Below are 20,490 nucleotides of genomic sequence, written 5' to 3'. Positions count from 1 at the left end.
TATTCCTTAAAATGCAGGTACCATGTTACACTCCACAGACCCAAAGGAGCTAAGCAAGAAGGTAGACCCGAGCAGGGAAGACTTAATGACAGCCACTGTGACAGGGGTGAGATGGAATCCCAAAAGTATCTTAATTTGCATTTCTCTGGTGGCTAAGGATGTTGAATACTTTTAAAAATATTCATTTGGGCCACTTGTGCGTTTTGCTTTTGAAAATAGTCTTCTCCATTCCTAAGCCCATTTATCAATTGGAATATTTAGGATTTTTGATGTTTGAATATGAAGTTCTTAAGTCTTCATTTTAACCATATTTCTGCAGTATAGATAACAAAGAGCTTCCCTGGACTGTGACTGTCCCACTCTGCTGATAGCTTTGTTACTGTGCAGAAACTTCTTTTTTTTTTTTAATTTTTTTTTTATTAACTTGAGTATTTCTTATATACATTTCGAGTGTTATTCTCTTTCCCGGTTTCCGGGCCAACATCCCCCTAATCCCTCCCCCTCCCCTTCTTTATGGGTGTTCCCCTCCCCATCCTCCCCCCATTGCCGCCCTCCCCCCCACAGTCTAGTTCACTGGGGGTTCAGTCTTAGCAGGACCCAGGGCTTCCCTTCCACTGGTGCTCTTACTAGGATATTCATTGCTACCTATGTGTCAGAGTCCAGGGTCAGTCCATGTATAGTCTTTTAGGTAGTGGCTTAGTCCCTGGAAGCTCTGGTTGCTTGGCATTGTTGTTCATATGGGGTCTTGAGCCCTTCAAGCTCTTTCCAGTCCTTTCAAGAAACTTCTTAATGCCAGGTGATTCCGTTTGCTAATGGTCTCGAGATTATTCCCTGCACGGTTGGAGACTTTTGCTGTGTCTGTGTGCTGAAGTATTTTCCCTGTGTTTTCCTCTGGCAGGCTCAACATTTCCAGGTTTCTGATCTGTTTGGAAATTGTTTCTATGCAAGCGAGAGACAGGGATCAAATCTTATTCTTTTGCATATGAATACAGAATTTTCCCGGCCTACTTGTTGAAGATTCTCTTTTGCTAGTGTGTTTTTCTTATACCTGTGACAAAAGTAGGTAGCTCTAACTGTGTGAGCCAATTTCCAGGACTTGTCTTCTATTTCCCTGTTTTTACACCAGAACCAAGGCATTTTGTCACTGTTGCTCTGTAGTATATATAATTTAACGCCAGGTATTATGGTAACCAGGACGTTTCTTTTTTTGGTTGTAAGGGACCTTTTATATTTTCATATGAATTTTATTAATTTTTCTAGTTCTATGGTGACTGTTAGAATTTTGATAGAACTGCATTGGTCTCTATTTTTTGGTAATATTGCCATTTTTATTATGGACAATTTGTTTATTTTTGAAATATTTTAATTTAGAAATAGAAAGCATGTTAGAAGGCTAGCAGGAAAGAGAACTACTAATTATATAGGTAAGTGTCTACTTCATGAGCTTCTCACAGCCTGGCTCATTCGCTGGTTCCCAGGATGAGGAAGTATTATGCCACCCACGATGATATTGTTTATTTACAGGGATGTGATATCAGTTTCTCATGAAAGCCATTGGATCCCATTATAGCGAATCCTATTGCTGTGGCCGTGGAAATTTCTTGGAATTCTCTCCTATCAGTTTTGGACATCTTTGAACCAGCCACCCTGAGTCCCTCACACACTGTAGATACTGCTCAACAACTGCGTCACCCGTTCCATGACTATCTGCAAGATGGTGATTCGAGATTGACACTTGTAGAATATCAGCTCTGCTAATCCATGAGCATGGAAAGTGTTCCCATTGGCTGGTCTGCCATTCAATTTATTTTCTTCAATGTCTTAAAGTTGTCACTGTGGAGGTTTTTCACCTCCTTGGCTAGAGTTGCTGTAATTTTTGAAGCTCCTGTGAAGGAGATTTTTTTTTCTGATTTCTATCTTGGCAACTTGCTGATGATTAGAAAATCTACTTATGTTTGTGTGTATGGTTTACATCTAGCTTCTTCACATAGTGTATGTATCTGAGAGTTTGATGGCATTCCTGGGCCCCTTAGCATATAGTGCCATGTTATATGCAGATATGAAACCCGTGACTTCTTCCTTTTCATTCCTTACCCGTTTGTTTCTCTCATTGCCCTAGCCAAGACTCAGCACTGAGCTGAAGGAGAATGGAGAGAGTGGGCACCCTGGTCTCATCCCAGCCTTCAGCAGTGCTCTCAGCTTTTCCTTAGTTAGTAAATGTTAGCCAGACGACTGTCACATGAGGGCTTTATTGTGATGACATATGTTCTTTCTAAACCTTGTCTATTATGGATGTTTATCATGAAAGCAGGTTAAACCTTGAGAAATGCCTTTTCTGCATGTGATTTCATGTGAGTTCTCCCCTTAGGTCTGCTTATGTGGCGTATTAACATTTGTTGGTTGGCATATGTTGAACCTACTTCTCATTCCTAGAATGAAGCCTATTTGATCATTGTGTATTATCTTCTAATGGTTTCTTAATTAAGTTTCGTGAGTACCTATTGAAAAACTTTGCTTCTATGTTAGCTAATCAGCTAAACTGGTTTGTAGGGTTTTGTTGTTGTTTTGTTTTTTCCTGATGTGTTTTTCTCTGGGTTTAGCTTGGCTCTCTAGACTGAGTTTGCAGTGGTCCTGTCTGTTTTGTGTCCTGTCTTCCTTTAAAGAGCATCAGGATGCAGGAGTGAGTCTGCGGGCCCTAGGCTTTGTGAGAAAGCTTCAACACCACTGCTTGTTGTGAGTCTATGTTGATTCTCTCTCTTTGATCCACTCTGGATAGATTGTATGTGTTAAAGAAGTTATCCATTTCTTCTAGATTTTCTGTCTTTTTGGAATATGTTTTCAAAGTGTCTCCAACAGCCTCTAGATTCTATCAGAACAACTTTATTTTTGTCTGTGATTTAATTACTTTGTGTCTTCTTTCTCTCTCAGTTTGGTTATGTAGCTAAGATTTGTCAGTCAGACTTACAGCCTTTTCAGGGAACTCTCTAATTGATTCTCTGTTTTGTTCTTTTAATCTGTTTCATCATTTCTGCTTTAATCTTTATTTCTTGCCATCTACTGCTTTGCATTTGGCTTCTTTAATTTTTCTAGTACCTTGAGTTGCATGATTAGATTATTTATTTGAGGTATTTTTGATTTTTTAATATGAGCATTTATGTCCAGAAACCTCCCTCTTAGAATTCTCTAATCTGTGTCTCAGAGGTTCTGGTCAGATGCTGTCATTTTTCTACCCTTAGCCTTGAAAATGTAGTACTGGGGCTATGCTTTAGAGTCTTTTATAAAATACTTATCTACTTGTAGATGAAATAATGCTAAAAGTTTCTTTTTCAAAATGATGTGGAAAGTGATATGGTTGAGCTTATGGAAGAAATAAGATTAGCTGTAAATTGATTACTTCCATAACTGAGTGGTCCATTGGTGTTTATCATATATCCTTTTGTCTGCTTTTATGCATATTTAATTTTTTCATTAAAAGATATTTTAGTTACTCTGTGTGTGTGTGTGTGTGTGTGTGTGTGTGTGTGTACAAATGTTCTATGAGATATATGTGGAGGTCAGAGGACAATGTAGAAAATGTCAGTTCCCTCCTTCTACCATGTTGTTCCCAGGTATCAAACTAAAGTTCTCAGCTTTAGCTGCATGCACAGAAACCTGTGTCATTGAACTTGTCCCACGTCCCAGGGACAGAACAGGCAGATGCCCTAAAGAGAATGTTGGCATCTGAGCTGAGATGCCATGTATCCTACTGTTTTAGTCAGAGTTTCTATTTCTGCACAAAACATCGTGACCAAGAAGCAAGATGGGGAGGAAAGGGTTTATTCAGCTCACACTTCCACATTGCTGTTCATCACCAAAGGAAGTCAGGACTGGAACCCAAGCAGGTCAGGAAGCAGGAGCTGATGCAGAGGCCATGGAGGGATGTTACTTACTGGCTTGCTTCCCCTGGCTTGGTCAGCTTGCTTTCTTACAGAAACCAGGACCACCAGCCCAGGGATGATACTATCCACAGTGGGTCCTCCCACCTTTGATCACTAATTGAGAAAATGCCTTACGGCTGGGTCTCATGGAGGCGTTTCCTCAAGGGAGGCTCCTTTCTCTGTGATAACTCGAGCTTGTGTCAAGTTGACACACAAAACCAGCCAGTGCACCTACCAGTGTCATCTGTGTGCCTGTGAGCCTCTCACCAGAACAGGTTCCTCCCTCGCAGAGTAGGATGGATTGAAACACGTGTGAGCCTTGTTGATGGTACTCTTCATAGAATGGATGTGTGCATATCACTTACAGAGCAGATCCTCAACAAAACACAGCTGTCTGGTTCAGTCCCATGTCACTAGTAGCAGTGATGGGGTGTGCTCATGAAACATCATTTTCTTTTGCCCTTTCAGCAATTTTGAGAGGCAGAGCTGCTCTTAGCCTCATTTTTCAGATCAAGAGAGCAAGGTTCTAGGGAGCCACTCACTTGCCCAAACCAGGCAGTTTAGATACAATGAAGGTTCCCAGCCGGTGAGCCATTGCCCCACCTCAGTGCTCCACCCAGTGCCTTTACCGACCCTGAAACTAAACTCCTCCCTGACTTCCCTAGCCCTTCCCTCCCTGCACTCTGCAAGTAATATCATCAGGAAGACCTACATGAATCCTGCTCCCACTAATTTGGTCAACCCTCACCTGAAGGTTGCAGCCTCTGAACATATTTCTGCAGGAGCAGGAATGTAAGTTCCTAGACTGCCTCCCAGCATCAGTCAGCAATTCTGGTTGAGTTCCAACACTGCCAGCCCCCACAGTCAAAGGCTCATGCCTGCCTTGAAAATGGTCCTCTCTTGTTCATCAGTATATATGTACTCATTTCTTTCTTTAAATAGTTGTGTGTGTGTGTGTGTGTGTGTGTATGTGTGTGTGTGTGTGTACTGTATTCGTATAATGGCCTGACCCCACACCCAACCCTCCCGTGCCACACTCAAATTCATGCCCTATTTTGTTTTATTTCATACATAAAATGTACCGTATTGTGTGTATACATTATATAAATGAATAAATATATAAACACAGCCTACTACAAGCCTAATACAAGCCACTTAGATTGCTTGTATCTATATCTTTTTAGGGCTGGCCACTTGATTTTTGGGTACTTCCTGGGAAAAAACTGATTCTTTCTCTCTCAGAAGTCATTAAAATGGCTGAAGTTATTCATTTAGAGGCAGACCTTGTGAGATTCCCTCAGCCTGCTTTGTCTTGCCAATGGTGCTGTCGTTGGCTCATCTTGTTTAAGCAGCCAGACTGTTGAGATTTCATGGGTGACACTTTCCCGTCATGTCTGGAAGGCACTATCTCGCAAGAGATGTCCTGATCTGGTTCTACAATCTTTCTGCCCCCTCCTCACCATGCTCCACAAGTCGTCATTTCAGGGGTTCTTGTTAGTCCCATAGATGTGAGGGGAAAGACCACTGACCCAAATCATAGCCAAATTAGTCAAAGCAAGCAGTTAATAAGCAAGTTTTTTGATTTGTGGACAAGGACTGGCTCTCCCCAATGGCAGGTCCCAAGAGATCAGTGTTGGACATGGGTAAGATAAGGGTTTTTGTAGTTCAGGAGTAAGGGTTTCAAACTGTGAGGCTTGGCGGGCAAATAGGCAGTGTGACAGGAGCAGAGCATAGCACACTGGTTATACAACCTCCTGAAACAAAGGCGTAGTTGCAAAGTGGTTAGGACAAGGTAGTTATAACAATGTGATCTTAATAACCTTTTGAAACAAAGGTGTGGTTGTTATTTGCTGGAATGGACAGTACAGAACCCTTTGTAGCTAAGGTTACAGGTAGAGCATAGCTCAATCATTGAGAAGCAAATTCAATCATAAACAGGAGTGAGTGTAGTTTAACTATGAAATGGCTTCAAGCCCAAGATGGAGGCAGGGTGGTTCATCATTCTGTTGGAAATACATTCTCTGGGGCGGGGCACATCGTGGTCAGTCGTTCTCTGCACTTCGGGCAGTTGCTAATGTCTATAATGGTCTCTATCTGCTGCAAAGAGAAGCTTCTTTGATAAGAGATGACAGCTACACTTATCTGTGGGCAAGTATAAGTATAAAGCAGTTGGAGACTATACGTGTTTAGGACAGTAGAAACTGGCAGTAGTAAGTTCCCCTCAATATTGTGTGACCTAAGCAGCCATGGTTAGTCATCTAGGTTTGTAGTATCAGGCAACAGTTTCCTAATACTGATATAATAGAATCCAATTACAGAGCTGTCGGTTACCGTCAAAGCATAAGTCCTACTCTTGTACCTTGGGATATTATAATATGCTGGTAGTAGTTGTGGTTCATAGGCATCACAACTAGGTACGACTATTGCTTGCATTCTTCCCTTGCATTTTCACCTTATTATAAAAACAATAGTCCTCAAGGAGGAGGCTTTAAGGTCATATACTGCTTAATACCTCCAAGTCTTACATCTGAAGTTCATAGTGGACATACCTTCAAATTCTGAGTCTACAATGGATATGAACTTTGATGAACTTATACTAAGTGAAATAACCTAATCATAAAAAGCTGAATACTATGGGTTTACTTATAGGAGTCAAATTCATAGAGGTGGGCAGTAAAGCAGAAGTTGCCATGTTCTGAGGAAAGTAGTAACTGGGAGCTGCTGTTTGGTGGGGCCGGTTTCCATTTAGGAAAATGAAATGTCCTGGAGGTGAAAGTGGATTGCGGCAGCCAGTGTCGCTGACTTATGCAGCTACAATGGTAGTTCGGATTAAGTGTATTGATCCAGAAATCACTAGCAAGGTTTACAATGGTTTTATCCCGTGAACATGATCCCAGGTGCTTGCCCAAAGAAAGTCAAGACCATTCTTTTCTGCCTGCATCCACTTGTGGGAGCTGGTGATCAGCTGGCCAGGAAGCGCCTGTGATAGCAACTGGCCTCACTTGAAATGCTCCTTGACAAAGAGCAAAGCACAGGAGAGGAGATACCATGCACTCATGCTCTCCTTTATCCCCAGGTGGCAGTGACAGAAGAGGAGACCATTGCGGCTGAAGCTGCGGTACATGAGGAGAAGGAAGAAGGAGTCTCCTAACTGGTGCCACATACATCAGGTCAACCCATGTCTTCACTTTCAGCCACACCAGTCAAATTGTACTCCCAACTGGGAGCCACACGCATACAAGACAGTACACATGGCTAACTCTGAGATTATGGTCTCCTGCCTGAGACCTCAGTCCCCACATCCTGGACAAAGGAGTGTGCATCTTCCCTTGTCACAGCAGTGAACACCCTGTCATAGCCAGCCACATAGGGCCAGTGTACCTGGCTCCAAAGAAGCAAAGCCTGCTCTCTGAAAACTCCCACTCCATTATTATAGGAAGAGAAGCAAAAGGTATTCATCACTAACACTGTAGTGTGTAAAAATAGCCACGTACTTGATCGTACAAAGTCGTGCACCATATGTCCTGGCATCAGTGAACATCCCATAAAGTCCCACATAGTGATAACTGTAATTCTGTGGATTCACAGTCTCTGCTACTCAACTCATTCATGTGCTTGGGGCTGACTTCCAATAAAACTTTATCTGTAAAAGCAAGGGCTGCGTTTGGCCCATCATCTACATGGTGCCGGAAGCATCTGTACTTTATCAGCCCTCACTGGCAACACAAGTAACTCCAAAGCCGCTTCCTCCAGGTGACACACACCCAAGGACTGCTTTCTCCAGCTGCTTCCAGCACCTGGGTTGTGTCCCCCACTGCTCACAGCTGTTCTGCTCAGAACATCCAGCATCCTGTGAATACAGTGGTATTGTCACTGTGAGTGTGAAGCCTCCAGGAGGCAGCAGACATTTTAACAGCCATCATGAATAAGTATGGAATTCCAGCCAGCCAGGACTGAACCCAGAGTCTCTCATAATAGCCAACAAATTAGCCTTCCGCATACTGGAAGAAGGAACAGTAGGTACCCAGTGCCCTGGTTCACAGAGCTGCAGAAGATCAATGCTTTACCTTTGATTTTAATGATGTAACGTCTTGTGTGTAAAGGAAGAGAATTATGCAAAGTCCAATTTGGAATAGGACAACAAAGGTGGTAGGGATTTCTCCTGCCTACTAGGCCTCTGAGGGTGTGGGTGTGGGTGTGTGTGTGTGTGTGTGTGTGTGTGTGTGTGTGTGTGTGTGTGTGTGTGTGTGTGTATACACACATATCTCTGGTCCATTGCATGGTGAGATCCCTTCTCTTGTTTCCTGCAGATGGATGGTCTCTAGCCTGCTTCCAAACCCGCCCTCGGCTGAGTGCTGGGCAGCACTTCTACATGATCCTATGACGCTTGATATGGACGCAGTCCTGTCAGACTTTGTTCGGTCCACGGGGGCAGAACCTGGTCTGGCCAGAGACCTGCTGGAAGGTATGTAGACTTCATTGTCCCCAAACCACCCATGTAGGCTTGGACATCTTTGAACAGGCATAGAAGGTAAGGTGGTCTGGCAAGGTCACTTGGACAGCACTTGCCCCTTGTGAAGTAAGACAGTGTTAATGTTGAGGATGCAGTTCTTTGACTTTGTTTGCTGTTATTTGGGGTAGGACATGGATTGCCAGCTGCTAATGTGCATACAGAGACGACAGTGTCAGCGAATGCTTCCAGAGAATGATTCTAACTAACAATAATCATCTTTAAGGACAATGTACTCAATGAAGTAGAAATTCTAGAACATTCAAGAATATGGTTCCCGTGGAAACTGTCTCTTCATATCTTTGTCTTAGCTGAGACACAAATATCTTCATCCAAAGTTATCAGTGAAAGAACCATCTAGTAGCCAGGAAATCAAAATGCACCTTCCAGCTTTTAAAGTACAGCTCTTATGACATAGAAAGCTTATGTCTGGTGTGCATGGGATATTTCTGCAGCCCTATTCAGCCATATTTATGAGACCAGAATTAACCTCGGTTCTTCCTTCTGGGATATGATGCTGTTAAAGCAAGGAAAATAAAAATCTGGCCATGGCCACTCAGGACACTCAAGCATGGGGAGCAGGGGCCTTGATCTTCCACAGCTAATCTGTCTTGGATGCATGTATTGCAGTTTGTGGACTTGGGAACCATCAAGCATTGTAAGCCACAGTGATTCTCAAGGTTATTTAGAGAAAACTAAATCACTCGTCATCTTCATGAACAAAGGTAGCCACTGAGAGTTGGAAGTTCTTGTTGGAGTACCAAGGGAATCTTAATGCAAAGTATCTTTGAGTTTTATTGCTGGGAAGAGACACCATGACCAAGGAAACTTAAGAGGAAAACATTTAATTGAGGCTTACAGTTTCAGAGGTTTAGTTGGGTTAGTCCATTATCATCATGGAAGGAAGTGTGGCAGATATGGTGTTGAGAGTTCGACATCTTGATATGCAGACAGCAGGAGACTGTATGCCACAGTGGCATAGCTTAAGCATAGGAGACCTCAAAGCCCGCCCCGACCGTGACATACTTCCTCCAACATGACCACACTCACTACAAGGCCACACCTCCTCACAGTGCCACTTGCTATGGTCCAAGTATTCAAACACATGGTCTTTGGAGGCCATACCTATTCAAACCACCATACAGGGTCTGAAAGTCCCCTCAGCCTCTCATAATTTTAACCCAGCTCATAATTTCAGCAATGTATGTGAGTAAAATGTGATGCTGGCTGCCCTGTCTCCATGTCATGTGAAGTCAGTCTCCTATACATCCCTGCTGCTTAGGCTACTACTGTAAGGAGCAGTCTAGAAATGAGCAGATTGGACCAGTGCTATAGGGCTGGTCCATGCCAGACTTCACTGCCTACCTCATGAGAAGTCATTTATTTTATTCCTTTATCCTTAGGGTTTTTTCTTTTTATGGATTTTTTATGTAAGTTTTCCCCAACTCACCTTTACAGGATGGTGGTGGCCAGGAGAAGGTACCCTAGAATCTGTGCAGGCGGCTCATGCTGCCATAGCCAGCGTCTTCATCTCATATCTCTTGTTTCCTCGGACACAGTCTAAGCACTATTACTCCTTTTCCATTTTTCTTCATTCTTTTTAAACTAAGATACATAGGAACTGGATTTTCCATGCTAATCTATACACTTTAGCATATGGTTGGATTCTGCGAGTATGCCTACTTTTGGACACAGGCTTTTCCTTGTGTTTCAACTGTGTTGTAATACTCAGGGCCTGCTATGGGAGGATAGCTGGGCTCTACTGGGAGCACAACGCCCTGGCTGTTGTTGATTGTGTTTTTATGCTAGTTTCTAAGCATTTGAGTTTAGGATGATTATAGGTGTAGGTGCTGGTTTCTGGATTTGGCTTTGTTGGGTGGGGGTTTTGTTCCTTGGTTTCTGTTTCCTCTCTGCATTTTTGAAAGTGTAATGGCTGTGTGTTGCCTGTTTTCCTGCCCTGCTGGTGTTGGAGACTGGGATACTGGGATGAGTTGGGGGAAGAAGGTTGAAGGAGAAAGTCTTTGTGATCCCTTGGTGATGAGATCAGAAAGGAAAGGGAGACCACAGGAGGTTTTCTACTACTGTGCTAGGCATGAGACTGGGAAGACTGGATCTCAGGAGCAGTAGAAGGGCTATGTATCAGCCTTCAGCCTACTTGTTGCCCTGAGAGGAGCAGCCCAAGGGTTAGCAATGGGTACCTGCTGGGGTTGGGGACTGGAACAAAGCAATTAGTAGGGGGAGAGAGGTTAGAAAGGAAGATCTGTGGGATCCACACAGGGTAGACTGCAACTGGTGTTCTGCTGCAGAAGTTGGAATGACACTGGGAAAGTTGGATTGGAGAACAGAAGGAAAAGAGTAAATATTTCTTCCAGGATGTATAGAGGTGGGGTGTTGTGTGTGTGTGTGTGTGTGTGTGTGTGTGTGTGTGTGTGTGTGTGTGTGTGTGTGTGTGTGTGTGTGTGAATAAGATTTGAATATTGCTTCTGATTAGGTAGTTTTCTTTCTTCTTCCCCAATCAGCTGACTATAATTTCCATAAAAGGTTGAATGGAAATGTGTATTGTGCCCCTAATCTCAGAGAAAGTGGTCAGACATTCACCTTAAGCAGAAAATGGCCTGGCCTGTAGGGTTTTGTATATGCTCTTAGTCCAGCAGAGGACATGCCAGAATTCATGCTGTGTTCTTTCAGATGTGCTCTCTGTGCTCTATGGAGCCATAGCAGTTTCTCCTTTCCGTTCACCTCCGCGATTGCACCACCTGCCCTCTCATAGTACTGCAGCCTTCCAGTGATTGTTTGTCTCCCTCCTCTGCTCTGGAGGACTAAATTGTTTCTAATGATGTCTTTATGTATTTAACACTTCTTTCATCCGTTTGTCAACCTCACATGAGCTAGAGTCCCCTGAGAAGAGGGAACTTCAGTTAAGGACATGTCACCCTCAGATTGCCCTGCAGGCAAGGCCGTGGGAATTTTCTTGACTTAGTGATTGGTGTGGAAGGGTCTAAACCACTGAGTAGTGCTGTCCCCAGGCAGGTTGTCCTTGTACAGAAACAAAAGCAAGCTGGGCAAGCCTAAGGAGCAAACCAGCAAATACACATTTTATTGAGAAATGTTTTGTCTATATTCATCAGAGATATTGACCTATAATTTCTTTTTTTTCAATTGAGTCTTTTCTGATCTGGGTTTCAGAGTAGTGCTGAATCAGGAAAGGAATTTGGGGATGTCCCTTCCTCATCTATTTTTCAGAATCATTTGAAGGATATTTGATGTTATCTCTTCTTTAACAGCTGGCAGAATTCTGCACTGAGTCCATCTGGCCTGGGCTTTTCTCAACTGGGAGAGTTTTAATTGCTGCTTCTATTTCACTGGTTGTTCTGGTCTACTTAAATTATTTACTTCATCTTGACTTAACTTTGTAGGTTGTGTATGTCTAGAACCCCTCTATTTCTTCTAGAGTTTGCAGTTTGCTAGAATATGATTTTTCTAAGTGTGTTCTTATGATTCTGCATTTCATCAGTGTCTGTTATAATAGCTCCATTGTACCTCTAATTTTATCAATTCTGATTTCTTCTCTTTTTCTTTTGATTGGTTTGGCTATTTTGTAAATCTTACCAGTCACTCCAAAATGCTAACACTTGGTTTCATTGTGCTTTTTGTCTTGTATTTTGTATTTTTCTTCATTTCTATTCTATTAATTTCAACCCGTATTTTGATTATCTCTCCCCACATACTTTTCTGGGTATTGTTCTTGTTTTTCTGGGATCTTTGCTGCATCATTAACTTGAGACCTCTCAAAGTTTTTGATATAGGCACATAACACTTTCCTCTTATGGCCACTTTCACTGTGCCCCATCAATCTTGGTATGTCTTCTTTTCATTCTTATTCGGAATTTTAAATTTCCTTCTGAATCTCTTCCTTCACCTGACTTTGAGTTAGTAGTGGGTTGTTTGAGTTTCCACGAATTTGTGTGTGTCCTTTCTTTTCTTTTGTTATCTTTATCTATCAATATTTAATACCTAGTTCTGAGACAGAATGCAGGATGTAATCTCAATTTTTCTATATTTGTATAGACTTACCTTGTGTAAATTGCCTGTTTTGGAGAACGTTGCATGGGCTGTCAAGAAAATATGTATGTCAGTGTTTTGATGGAATGTTCTGTAATGTGTTAGGTCCATTTGAATAATGTCATTTAACTGCATGGTTTTTCAGAAGACCTGACTATTATTGGGATTGATCTGTAGGGAGTTTTTTGTTTTGTTTTGTTTTGTTTTTGTGTTTTAAGATTGATTATATGTAAGTACACTGTAGCTATCTTCAGTCACACCAGAAGAGGGCAACAGATATCAATACAGATGGTTGTGAGCCACCATGTGGTTGCTGGGATTTGAAATCAAGACCTCTGAAAGAGCTGTAAGTGCTCTTTTTTTTTTTAAACAATTTTTATTGGATATTTGTATTTATATTTCAAATGTTATTCACTTTCCTGATTTCCCATCCATAAGCCCCCCTATCCTATCCTCCTCCCCTCCTTCTTCTGTAAGGGTGTTCCCCCTCCCCAATCACCCCCTTCCAGCCTCCTTGCCCTGACATTCCCCTACATTGGGCGGGGGGGCGTCTAGCCTTGGCAGGACCAAGGGCTTCTCCTTCCATTGGTGCCCAACAAGGCCATCCTCTGCTACATATGCAGCTGGAGCCAAGGGTCATTCACCTCTGTTTTTGACATGCTCTGTCTGAGCCTCTCAGGAGACAGCTATACCAGGCTCCTGTCAGCATGCACTTCTTAGTTTTATCAATCTTATCTGGTTTGGGTGGCTGTACATATATGGGCTATATACCTATGTGGGGCAGGCTCTGAATGGCCATTTCTTCAGTCTCTGCTCCAAACTTTGTCTCCATATCCCCTCCTATGAATATTTTTGTTCCCCCTTTTAAGGAGGACTGAAGCATCCTTGGTCATCCTTCTTCTTGAGCTTCATGTGCTCTGTGGATTGTATCTAGGGTAATTCAAGCATTTGGGCTAATATCCACTTATCAGTGAGTGCATACCATGTGTGTTTTTCTGTGATTGGGTTACCTCACTCAGGATGATATTTTCTAGTTCAATTCTATGAATTTCATGAAGTAATTGATTTCAATAGCTGAGTAGTACTCCATTGTGTAGATGTACCACATTTTCTGTATCCATTCCTCTGTTGAAGGGCATCTGGGTTCTTTCCAGATTCTGGCTATTATAAATAAGGCTGCTATGAACATAGTGGAGCACGTGTCTTTGTTGTATGTTGGGGCATCTTTTGGGTATATGCCCAGGAGAGGTACAGCTGGGTCCTCAGGTAGTGGAATGTCCAATATTCTGAGGAACCTCCAGAGTGGTTGTACCAATCAGTGCTCTTAACCACTGAGCCATCTCTCCAGCCCTGATCTGTGCTTTTAAGTCTAATAGTGTTTCTCTTATAAAATTACATGCACTTAGGTCTGGTATGTATATGCGTGTATATTATAATACACTATTCTCGAATTTTTCTTTTTCGAGGATACAATGGCCATCTTTGCCTCTTCTGGTTTGTTTCGGTTTGAAGTTAATTTTGTTGGACATTATAATGACCATAGGTGCTTATTTTCTTGGAATACCCTCATCCATCCTTTTGTCCCTAAGGTGGTGTGTGTAGTTGATCATGAGATGTTTATTGGAGGCAGCAAAAAGATGGAAACCATGTTCTAATGCAGTCTGATAGTCCTTGCCTCTCCATTAGGACTATTGAGACTATTAATATTAAGAGTTTTTGTTCACCAAGGTATATTAATTCCCTTAATTTGCTGCTTTTATGGAGTTCCATTAGACCTCTCTTGATTCAGTGTTCGGGAACTGATTATTCCTTGTCCTTTCTTGGATATGTGTATGTTTAGCAATATCTTCAGGCCTAAGTGTTCTTCCAATGTCCTCTCTAAAGCCAGCTTAGTAGTCACAAATTCCTTGAATCTGTTTCATCATGGGAAATTTTTCTTTCTTAATTATGACTGAGAGTTTTGCTAGTCTGGCATCTGTTGTTTTCTTTATAACTTGTTGAACACTGGTCCAGTCCTTTCTGGCTTTCGTGCTCTCTCTGTTGAAGTCTGCTGTGACTCTGATAGCCCTGCCATTGTACACGAGTTGCTCTTTCTTTCCTGATGCTTTTAATATTTGTTCTTTGTTCAGTGTATTTAGTATTTTGATTATTATATGGTATGGGTAGTTTCTTTTCTGGTCCTGTCTATTTGGTGTTCTGTATCTTCATAATCATCTCTTTTCTTAGATTATGGGATGGACTTTTTGGTTCTGTTTTTGTTTTTTAACTTTTTATTGATTCTTTGTGAATTTCCACATCATGCACTCCAATCCTTTCATATCTGCCTCCACCTTCACAACCTCCTCCACAAAAGAAAATAAAAAACAAAAATAAACAAAACATTTTTTGAAATCTTGTGGGAGCTGTAGTGTGTCACAGTGTGTCCCACATTGTACCCTTTTGTTCACACACTTTTACTTGGAAATGTTCATTGCAATGAGTCATTGGTCTGGTTTGAGGCCTCTGGTTTCTGGTACACCATCAATACTGAATGAGGACTCCTCTCAGATATCCTGTTATTGCCATGTGTCATGGAGATCCTGCAACTTTGGATCTTCAGAGCCTGCCCTTTTGCAAGTTCAGATATTGGGTTGGACCAACTCAAAGTCCTGGAACTGGGCCTGAGTGGTTGCTGAATTGGTCAGCCCACTATCTTTCTTACAGCCCTGCCACCAGGGCCAGCTCTACAGTGCTGCCCAGGCAAAGTGCAGGGCCTGCTCTCCTGAGTGTTATAACCAGTAAGGAACAGGGCCAGCTCACCCACTCTCGCCCTCACCATCTCACAGCAGATGAGTGGAGGGGCTCGTGCTCTTGGGACTGACTCACCCACACTCCCACCTCTAGGGCCCACTCTGCAGAGTGCAACAACCAGTAAGAAGTTGGACTAGCTCTCCAAATGCCTCAGCCAGTGAGAGGCAGGGCCAGCTCTCTAAAATGCCTCAGCCAGTAAGGAGCAGAGTCAGCTCTGCACAGCCCTTTGACATCAACATGGTCCCAGGAGGCAGCACAGACCAGGGTCATCCACATGGTCTTTAATGGTAATGTGGGCCACAGACATCGCTGTTGCATGGCCATGAACACAGACATGGCCCTCAGTGGCAGCACAGGCAGGGACTTTACCATGGCCTCAGGTGGCAGGGCAGGCTACTCACAACTGGGCTACTTCTCTTCACCCCTGGGTCTGTGATTCTACCTCTTTTCAAACTTCCTTTTCTCTTTCTCTCACATGGTTGCACATGAGAGTGGATCCCGACACAGGCAGGCCACACAGCTGGCAGGCCTCTGGGTATCTTCCCCTGTCCAAGCCACATGGCATGGTAGCAGATGGGCTGCTAGTGGAGGTTTTTTCCTATGTTTTTATAATTTATTATTTTAGTCAAAAAATACTATACAATATGTTGTGATCATTTTTCTTTCCACTTCCCCAGATCCTCCCTCTACCTCCCATATCTCCCACCCACCAATTTCTTCATACCACACCTCTGAAAAATGTCTTTTAAAATGCGTAAAAGACAAAAAATACCAACCACACACACATGCAAATATAAAAATTTTAAAATGGTGCCCAATCTGTGACAGCCAATTACTTCTGAGCATGAGGCCTGCTCAATAGTGTAGATGATAAGAAAACAACTTTCCCTTTCCCAGGAGATATCATTTATAATTAAATAGCTTTTTGGTTAGTGGTAGAGTTTTGTAAACCCTTCCCCCTCTCAGTTGTGGTATTTTGTATGGATTGGACCTGTGCGGGCCTTGTATGCTATCATAGACTCTGAACTCATATGCGAGCCATTCCTGTTGAAGATGCTGTTGTCTTGGAGCAACCACCAACCCTGGCTCTACCGTCTTTCTGCCTCCTCTTCCCCATAGATCCCTGAGCTTAAGGAAAAGTTTTATACAGCATATGATTTAGTACTAGATGTTCCAAAATATCTCACTGCACATTGTCTAGTTGTGGGCCTCTATGTTGATTCCTATCTATCATGAGAAGTATCTTTGATGAGGATTGAGTAATTCACTGACCTATGGTTATAGCAGTATGTCATTTCAAGTCATTCTATTGCTATGTTCCTTTAGCAGAATAATAATACGATGTTTCCCTATATGTCCCATGATCTATCGAATCTCAGGTTCTTGGCCATTTTGGCAGTGTCAGGAATGGGTTCCCCTTGTGGGATGGGCCTTAAATCCTGCATTATTTTTAAAGTGGTTGGTTGGTTCCATTACATGCCACTATTGTGCCAGCCAATATTGTAATCAGGTCACTGTTGGTCTCAGCGTTTGCAGCTCTGTGGTATTGCTGATTACTTTTCTCCTCTAATTGCATGCAAATAAAGCCAGCATATAACTGGGGGAAACAGTGTCCCAAATAGATATCTTATGCCCCCAAGTAAACCCTCCAATGAAAATAATGGCTTACACCTTGTTGAGTCATCTTTGAAAGGAGTCCCATAGAGAGCCCCCGCCCCAAGCATCATAAGCTATTCCCAATGCAATATGGTTCTGGTTATTCTCCATAACCTGATGGTAAGACCACCCCTGCTGAAGACTCAACTTCTTTATAATCAGTGGATCATGAAGAAACCAGACTGCTGCTTGGCTAGCAGCTTCGTCCCTACTAACTACCATTCATGGTGCCACGAGGTACTTTTCCTCATTGATCTTGTTGAAATATTTTCTACGGCTTTGACTTGGGTCTAACTTACTATTGAAAGGTTTGGCTTTTTCATAGTGTCCCAGAGTTTCTTTCATGTTTTTGTTCTTGGATTTGACATTTGTTTAGGATTTGACATTTCCTTGACAGAGATCCAATTCCTCTACCATGTCTTACAAATGGGATATGCTCTGTGCAATTTCATCCAATTCATTGTTACAGCTTTACTCTGGATTTTTTGTTTGAACCCCGCCCCCTTTTCCCATCATTTCAAGTTTTTATTCTGCTTTTTTCAGATATTCTATTTCTTTATTAAATTCTGTTTTATATCTTGAATTGTTTTTGCTATTTTATTAAACTGTCTGTGCTTTTGCATTTGGTAAAATTCAGAAAGCGAAGGGGCTAGAGAGATGGCTCAGAGGTTAAAAGCGCTGCCTGTTTTTCCAGAGGTCCTGAGTTTAATCCCCAGCAACCACATGGTGGCTCAGGATCATCTGTAATGGGACCTGATACTCTCTTCTGGCATGAGGGTGTACATGCAGATAGAGCACTCAAAATAAAGTAAATCTTTAAAAAGTCAGAATGCAGCATTTCTTTCTGGCGTTTCTTCACATCCTCCTTGAGTTCTTTGATCATGTTCATTATTGCTGTTGTGAAATCATCTTCTTGTATGCTATCTAAGTCATTTCCTCAAGTCGCATTAATTACTGTGTGACTTGAGCTGTTGTTGGAGACTTCTCTTGGTTATTCCTGTTTGTACTTTTGCAATGGGACGTAGACATCTAAAGTTAGGTTGTGAGTGTTGTTTCTTAGTAGAGACATTTTCTCTCTCTTTTGTTGAATGGGTGTTTGATATTCTGTTGTCTATAATCCCAACTTGTCAGGCTGCTACATGAGGTTTAAGGTTCACTCTTTGGGCAATACTGTGTCGATGTTCAAATGGAATTTCAGAAGTAGACCTGGCTAAGTTTGGCTAAATGAGTTTTGTAAGCCCAGGAGCAGATTTTCTGTAAAGTTAGAGAATTCCCAGAGTAATTCTTCAGAAATCTGGGCACATGGGTACTGGCAGTTACCCACATGAGTATGGGATTTTTTTCTACCTGAAAGGCAGCTGTGGGAACCATGGTCCTTAGATGGGTCATAGAAGTGGGTGGAGTTGTTGGAGTATGTCCTGGGCTAGAGATGAGAGCAAGGACACTCCTCAGGTGGATGGACCTTGTGGCACCAGTTAGGCTTCCCTACAAAGGGGTGCATATAGAGAGGGGTGCAGAAAGGCAAGACAACTACATGGTCATTAGGCAGCTTACAGAGGTGGATAAAGTTATTGGTTTGGGTCTAGTGCCGCTCCCTGAAGAGAGGAGGCTCTTGGGTTGAAGAGGTAGGTATAGTTAGCATTGGGAATCTTGTGTCTACCCAAAGAAAGAGCCAGATGTGTGCAATGGGATATGTGAAGTAGGTGGGCTAGCTGGAGTAGGGCCATGTGATAAGGGAAGTCTGAATCCCCCAGCTAGGGTTGCGGGTTAGGGAGATCTGGTGAGGATGGGGTGAGCAGCACAAGTTGAGCCTCCCTAACTGAGGAATGTATTCAGAATGGGACACAGAAAGGCAAGTGGGACATGTGGCCCCTAAGCAGGTTATAGGAGTAGCCAATTCAGCTTTCCAACTGCAGCCTCTGAATAAGCTAAAGAAGTAGTTGTCTTTCTCTTCCTGGAGTATCCTCCTTATTATAACGTCCTCCACATTCACCCATGCTGTCAGGAAATGCAGGATTTCATGTCTTATTGCCAAACAGTACTCTGGGGTGTGTGTCAGTATATCACATTTTCCCTATCTGCTCATCAATTGACAATGGGTAATTGATTACATTGTTTCTAGTTCTTCCTTGTGAATAGTGCCACGGTGAATATGAGGGTGCAGATGGCTCTTTGATATATTGATTTTGCTGCCTTTGAATACATGCCCTGTGGTGGGATTACTGAATCATATAGTGGCCATGTTTTTAATTTGCCAAGAACCCTCTGTGCTGTTTTCCATGGTGGTTATACTAATTTGCATGCCAGCTAACAATCTGAAAGGACTGTCATTCCCCTACATACCACACTGCTTTACTTACTTTATTTTATTTTATTTTAATAGCCATAATAGCATAATAAGATGATAGCTCACTGGGTTCGGGCTCGAGGTCATTTCCTGAGCCCCATAGCATCCCCTGCACTGCCTGATGTCCAGCTGCAGTTAAATAATGTGCATCAGAGTCACATGAAGATCGCAGGTCACGGCTTCTTCTCGATAAGTGAGGGTACCGTGGCTCCATATGCAGAGGGGTTCTTCTGGGCATCAGGGTATTTGGTGGTGCTGTAAAGGTTGAAATGTTCTTATAGGCAGGCCTCAGCGAGGTGTGTGCTGGGGAAACCTCCTTTCTGGAAGTTAGAAGGGCATCTGAAGAATCAAAGGAAGCTGTCGTGACAAAGCTGGACAGAGGGGACCTGGGCCTTCTCAGACTGCTATAACTTTTATAATTTATTTGTTTGTTTTTATATTAAAAGTTCAAAGGGGTAAAACCTGTCACAAGAATCACAGTAGTATACAAGAAGATCAGTTAAGATCAAGAGTGTTATTGTGGTACAGACTGTGGCTGAGAGTCAGGACTGGGACAAGACAAAGAGATAGAGACAGAGAAAGTCAACCAGGATCTGCCTCCAGATGGAAGGTGCCCCTGCCTGCCGGCTGCCACCTATCTCCTTTGTCCTTTACCAAGGACAAAGTCAGAACCAGTGACATTGTTCCCCCAAAGCCCTGGAACTCTGAGAAGTACATTTTCTGTTGGGACACCCGTGGCTAGATCATTTGTAAGCAATTCAGGTTTTCTCTGAGCTGTCATTCTGGAGTCAGGAAGGCCAAGAGTGTGGCACTGTGGCCTCTCCGTCCCTGGTTGAGGGTCTGAGAAGTGGCATGGCTGAAATAGGAAGGACACTAAGTACACCACGGTGGGAGAACATTGCACTTTGTAACAGCCTGTCCTGCTGACAACTTACCCAGTCCTTCCAGAGTGAGGCGTCCTTCCCGTGAGAAAGGTAGGGTGGAAAGATGAGCTGGCTGAGCCTCAGGAGATGGCTATACCAGGCTCCTGTCAGCCTGCACTTCTTAGCTTCACCCATCTTATCTAATTTTGGTGGCTGTATATGCATGGACCCCATGTGGGGCAGGCTCTGAATGGCCATTCCTTCAGTCTCTGCTCCAAACTCTGCCTCCCTATCCCATGCTATGAATATTTTTGTTCCCCTTTTTAAGAAGGAGTGAAGCATCCA

At 42.8% G+C, this 20,490-nt stretch overlaps 1 protein-coding gene across 1 annotated transcript in view; it reads left to right on the top strand.

Annotated features, from left to right (window-relative positions):
* The first annotated feature begins 6,991 nt into the window (after positions 1 to 6,991).
* The window catches only part of Otud7a (OTU deubiquitinase 7A), a 99,900-nt gene continuing 86,401 nt past the window's right edge, over positions 6,992 to 20,490 (top strand). Inside the window, 2 exon segments of the mRNA XM_032893474.1 lie at positions 6,992 to 7,087; positions 8,228 to 8,382. Of these exon segments, the coding sequence (XP_032749365.1) occupies positions 8,232 to 8,382 (151 nt within the window). The 5' untranslated portion in view covers positions 6,992 to 7,087; positions 8,228 to 8,231.

This window comes from Rattus rattus, chromosome 2 (genome assembly GCF_011064425.1).
Source record: "Rattus rattus isolate New Zealand chromosome 2, Rrattus_CSIRO_v1, whole genome shotgun sequence".
Classification (NCBI taxonomy): domain Eukaryota; kingdom Metazoa; phylum Chordata; class Mammalia; order Rodentia; family Muridae; genus Rattus; species Rattus rattus.
This window is presented reverse-complemented; position numbering and strand designations above follow the sequence as displayed.